This window comes from Rhagoletis pomonella, unplaced genomic scaffold (assembly GCF_013731165.1).
Source record: "Rhagoletis pomonella isolate Grant_MI unplaced genomic scaffold, Rhpom_1.0 Rhpom_scaffold_00004, whole genome shotgun sequence".
NCBI classification, from domain to species: domain Eukaryota; kingdom Metazoa; phylum Arthropoda; class Insecta; order Diptera; family Tephritidae; genus Rhagoletis; species Rhagoletis pomonella.
This window is the reverse complement of record NW_023458558.1, coordinates 74,014,122-74,019,269: the sequence shown is the minus strand read 5'-3', so window position 1 is coordinate 74,019,269 and position 5,148 is coordinate 74,014,122. Positions and strand designations below refer to the sequence as shown.

General features: G+C 34.9%; 1 protein-coding gene across 2 annotated transcripts in view; it reads right to left on the bottom strand.

Moving 5' to 3' along the window:
• The window catches only part of LOC118738078, a 10,713-nt gene extending 5,672 nt beyond the window's left edge, over nucleotides 1-5,041 (bottom strand). The window contains exons 1-2 of one of the 2 annotated variants that reach the window (XM_036468995.1): nucleotides 4,867-5,041; nucleotides 3,547-4,773 (exon numbers count right to left, since the gene is read on the bottom strand). In XM_036468995.1, coding sequence (XP_036324888.1) covers nucleotides 3,547-4,773; nucleotides 4,867-4,933 — 1,294 coding nt within the window. In that variant the 5' untranslated portion in view covers nucleotides 4,934-5,041. Of the gene's footprint in view, nucleotides 1-3,546; nucleotides 4,774-4,847 lie in introns of both variants that reach the window. The other variant, XM_036468996.1, reaches the window with a different exon arrangement.
• Nucleotides 5,042-5,148: the final 107 nt, after the last annotated feature.

The following is a 5,148-nucleotide window of genomic DNA, read 5'->3' as shown; positions in this document are numbered from 1 at the left end:
TTTTTTTTCATTTTTTGATTAAAAATTAAAAAAAGCTGTAATGATTAATTAAATTGTCAGAAACCATCAGTCCTATATGAAACTGATGTTTATATAGTTTATGGAGAATTTTATTAGCTTTGATTTGATTTTCGTAAAATATACGTGATTAAGTGGAACCACTTTTTGTTTTAACCTGAATAGCGGTAAATTGCAAATATCTCGAAAACATATCCATAGAAAAAAAAATTAACTCGATTAAATTTTTTCGATTTTCTGGCCGCCATGTTGACGTTTGATCAAACCGCTTACGTTGTGTATGGTAAAATCGCCTCATTCGCGCCGTAATTTTAACCGAATGAGGACGCAAGAGAGAAAACTTGAAGAAAACCAAATTCTTTTACATTGTGAACTGGAAGAAAACTAAAATTCTTTACTTGAAGGAGTCATGTTTGCATGGTGTATGGCGAAATGGGAAAAGTAGGTGTGAAGAATGTTTGACAAGCCGCTTGTGTGGTGTATTTCGCTCTTTATAAAACTCCGGAAAGCTTTTTGTTCAAAAATTTGCAGATCGATTTAACAACTCTTTTGTGTAAAACATGGTTGCATTTGTTGTCTGCAAATATATGGAGAGAAAATTCTTCAAAATAAAGATCCTCAAAAAATACTCACGCGCACCCTAAATTCCTCACGTTGTGAGGAATTACTCACAAAGTGGTCACACTGCACCGATGCCACTTACCTACGACAACAGAGCGCCGTTCACCGACATTATCTGAGCGCCACTCACCGGCGCGACCAGACTCACCGACGACGCCAGTGTTGCCAAGTTTTCAATTTGAAAAACCACTAAAAACCCAGAAAAATCGCGTTTTTTCTCTCAAAAAACCACCAAATTTTTATTGGAGTATTTAATGGACTTTGTATGTATGAAAACTTATATTGTAGGGAGGCCGATTACAATTAATAACAAGTAAGAAAGTCTAAGTTCGGGCAGAGCCGAACGTTAAATACCCGGCGCAGGTACTAAGTATATGATTTTCACCTTTGCGAAAGCTACCACTACATGGTAAGCCGGTGTGTATAAATTTTGAGTAAATTAGCGTCCTTAAATTTCGAAATATTGAAGTTTCAAGCATTTCTGAAATTTGCCGTTATATGAAAAGTGGTCATAATTTGAATCTGATTCCAATAATTTTCAACGTTTTGCTTCTATGTGGCAAGCACAATAACCATACCGAGTTTGGTACAAATTGGTAGGACGGTTACCGAGATACATATATGTATGTGATCATAAGTGGGCGGTGCCACGCCCATTTTCCAAAATTTTATCATAAACGTATTTCTTGGTAAAGAATTGTTGCAAGCATCAATTTTGAGTAAATTATCTTTAATATTTATTGATTTATCGAAGATTTCGTATTTCTCCAAATTACCGTTATATGGGAGGTAGGCGTGGTTATTGTTCGATTTTAGAAATTTTCGGCCATTTGGTATGCTTTAGCAAGGCTAACAACTGTGCCAAGTTTGGAAAAAATTGGTGCAGCGGTTACCAAGATATGCACATGTATCCATAAGTGGGCGTGGCTACGCCCATTTTCCAAAAATTTATAATATTCTTATTTTTCGTCTAAAAATTATTGCAAATATCAATTTTGAGTGAATAATCTTCAGTAGTTACTAGAATATCGCAGTTTTCGTATTTTTAAAAATTACCGTTATATGGGAGGTAGGCGTGGTTATTGTCCGATATCGCCCATTTTCAATACCATCCGTCCTACGCCCGAAAGAAATGCACATACCAAGTTTCGTTAAGATATCTCAATTTTTACTCGAGTTATCGTGTGCACAGACGGACGGACGGACGGACAGACAGTCACCGCTTAATCGATTTCTCTTTTCATTCTGATCATTTATGTACATGATTCAATAATACAAGGTTAGATAATTATTGACAGCTGCGGTTTGACACTCCCTTACAAAAGGTTGCATTTACGAAGGACAGAGAAAGGGCAAGAATGCAATCCCTTGTTGCGAAAATGGTAGTAGAAAAGTACGCAAAGTAGGCAATTAGTAGTGAAATTCCTTTTGTAAATTCTAATGTATTTGCAGGAAATCTGGCATTTTAAACGAAATGTTGGATGTAATATTGATTTATCTACGTGAATTACGTAATTTATATGCTATTTAGCTGTATAAAAACTGCAAAATGACTCAAAATTAAAATAAGACTACTATGAGATTGATGTAAATATCCAATGCTTATCTTTTTATCAGTTAAATATGCTTCATATGCATATACAAATAAACATATTGCACAAAATCGTATACTTTTATTTCACACCAAAGCTACACTGTTTCCATGTAAATTTGCAATGAAGCAACACGGTGCCACTGCTAAGGGAGCGGTGCGAGAGAGACAACTGTCAGTTTATCGAACCTTGTATTATTGAATCATGATTTATGTATACATTTGTCTATATCTATCTCGATTGGTTTTGCCTGTTACAAACAACCGTTATGTGAACAGAGTTCTAATACCCTTGTGCACAAGTGCGCTCGGGTATAAAAATCAATGTATTTTGCTCGATGGTCGAATTCATTCTGGTTTCTGTAAATTCAAATAGTTTCGTTCAAGCGACGTTAAGATACTTGTTCTTATTTTATAATTTGCAGCTGTGTCCAGCGTTGCCGTTTCGCTTAGAAGTAAGCAATTTTTTTTTAATTTTTCCTGGCTGTTTAAATGTTAAAATTTTCATTAAAATAATCATTATTTTATAAAATTTTAACCAAAAAATCAACAAGTTGTAATCTTCGTAAAATAATTTTAACTATCTGGTATTTGTGTTCGTTCGCCCTACTGTAATTTACAATGATTTTTATTTTTCGAGTTTAATCAATAAAGATTAAAAATAATAATTAACATTTGAGTTTTTTTTCGCTAAAAGATAATAATCATTGTTGAGTTTTCTTTTTTCACTTAAGAATGATAATTCAAAAAACTCAAAAGACTCAGAGGTAGTGACATCCTAATAAAAGGAATAAGTCCCAAACTTTGCAGGCCAAAATTTCAGTAGGTTGCGTCTGTATGGCCTTTTAAATTTTATAAATAACACTGATTTACAGCAAAACTGTTCAATGGTTGCCACTATCCAATTTCTATATAGAACTGCTTTATTTATAATTTAGTTAACTTTTTCTTCTATGGATAAGTTTTCGAAATATTTTCAATTTACCGTTATTTAGCTTAAAAAAAAATGTTTCCGTATATCGTACGATGTACTATTGGAAAGTGATGTATACTTGTTTTATGGAGAATTTTATTAGCGCGGTGCTTCTTTCAAAATAGACCACAAATATTAAATTGGTTATAATGAAATAAAATATACCTTTCACAATGATATTCAACTAAAATATGCGTCAGGTGATGTAATTAAATCATTAGCTTAATTTTCATTTATGTACGAATGTACTTATTACTAATGTACTTTGAAAATCTGTTGTAGTACCTTTATTGAGTAAGGTTTATATTTTAAATGTACATATTTTACCGAAATCTATACTTACAACTGTATACCGCACCTGACGAGAGACTGAGCGCATGCGAACTAGCATGCCGTTTCATTTTTAACGAATAAACCGTGTTGGTAGTTGACGCAGTGGACATAATTTCATTCGATTTAGATGTTGATACCGTGGGTTTTATTTCGGCTGCTTTGGCACTGCCAATAGCCGAAGTATTAATAGGCATGGAGTTGTGACGTTGAAAGTTGTTGCGTGGTTTTTTCGCCTGTTGTGTATCCTGCAAAATTACTTCGTCGATTGAAAGAAACAAATCATCATCTTCAAGGAACTTCATGTACTGTGATGAACGTTTATCTTGGCGCTCTGGAGCAATAGTCTCTTTTGACAATCTTGATGTTTCTGACTCGGAACTATTCTCTTTCTTTGTCGAATTATATGAGTTCTCTGCTGATTTAAGAACTTCTATTGAAGATTTCTGTGTTATATCTACTATATTTGATTCTACTTGTTGGCTAGCTATAAGCATTATACCATCGTCATTGGAATCATTAAGGAAGTCATCTAAGGTGTCATTTTTGTTCGTAAATATATCTTCCACAACAGCCTCTTCAGTCTGTAACAGTTTAGGGAAAGATTCCAAAATTTCTACATTTTGGGATTGCGATTGAATTTCAGAATCTATTTTCTTTTCCATGCCTTCTCTACGGCGTTTCTCAGCTTCATGTAGTTGCTCTTCGAGTCTCGCACAACGCTGCTTAAGCAATTCATCTGCACGTAATTTTTCAGCCCTTCGCATTTGAATCTCCAGTCTACGACGTTGCTCCTCGCGTCGCATTTCATAAGCGAAAGGCTGAACATGTGATTCACTTCGTATGCGCCCAACAGAATTTATTACTTCTGTGCTGCTTGAGCCTGCTGATGTCAAACTACTATCTGCAGCATAAGCTGAGTCCGGAGTTACAGCCGTTTCTAGTTGTTCGTCCACAGAACGTTTTCCCCACTTCCAGCCGACTTCTGGGCTGTTCGACGACAGTGTCTGTGAAAGCAAGCAAGTAGGCGAATAGCTAGTATCAAAGCATTTAGGAGAGTAATCAACGCTTTCATCTAAATTAATTTTTTTGTGAGGTGGCGTACATTCAATTCCGACATCGGTACTTAACGACGTTTCTGACGGGGATTTAGGCGTATTGTATTCGTCATTTTCATCAATATTGTTGACATTGGATATTATTTTCGAACGCACTTTTTCGTGCAGGATATGAGGTGAGGCTAATATGAAGTAAAAGATTTGTTAGTAACTCATTAATAAAAAAACAAGGACATTATTATCAAACTTTATTTACACAGCCAGGAATAGCATACCATCTCTTCTATGATGCCGTGCCAATGTTAGTGATACCCTTTTCTTTAGCCTGGGGGTCCCGTCCATTTTCTAATAATCTTTGTAATTATTTGTACACCACACAAATAAACTATGGAATTAGTTGACTAATTTAAAAACAAAACAGGAGATATACCGCGGCAAATACAAAAACTAAAAAAAAGAATGTATTGGAATGAAACAACACAGCAACCCCAAAATGAATTACAAAACGATAGACAATAAAGCTAGTGCCAGAGAACGTTTAAAACAGAGAAGCAGCA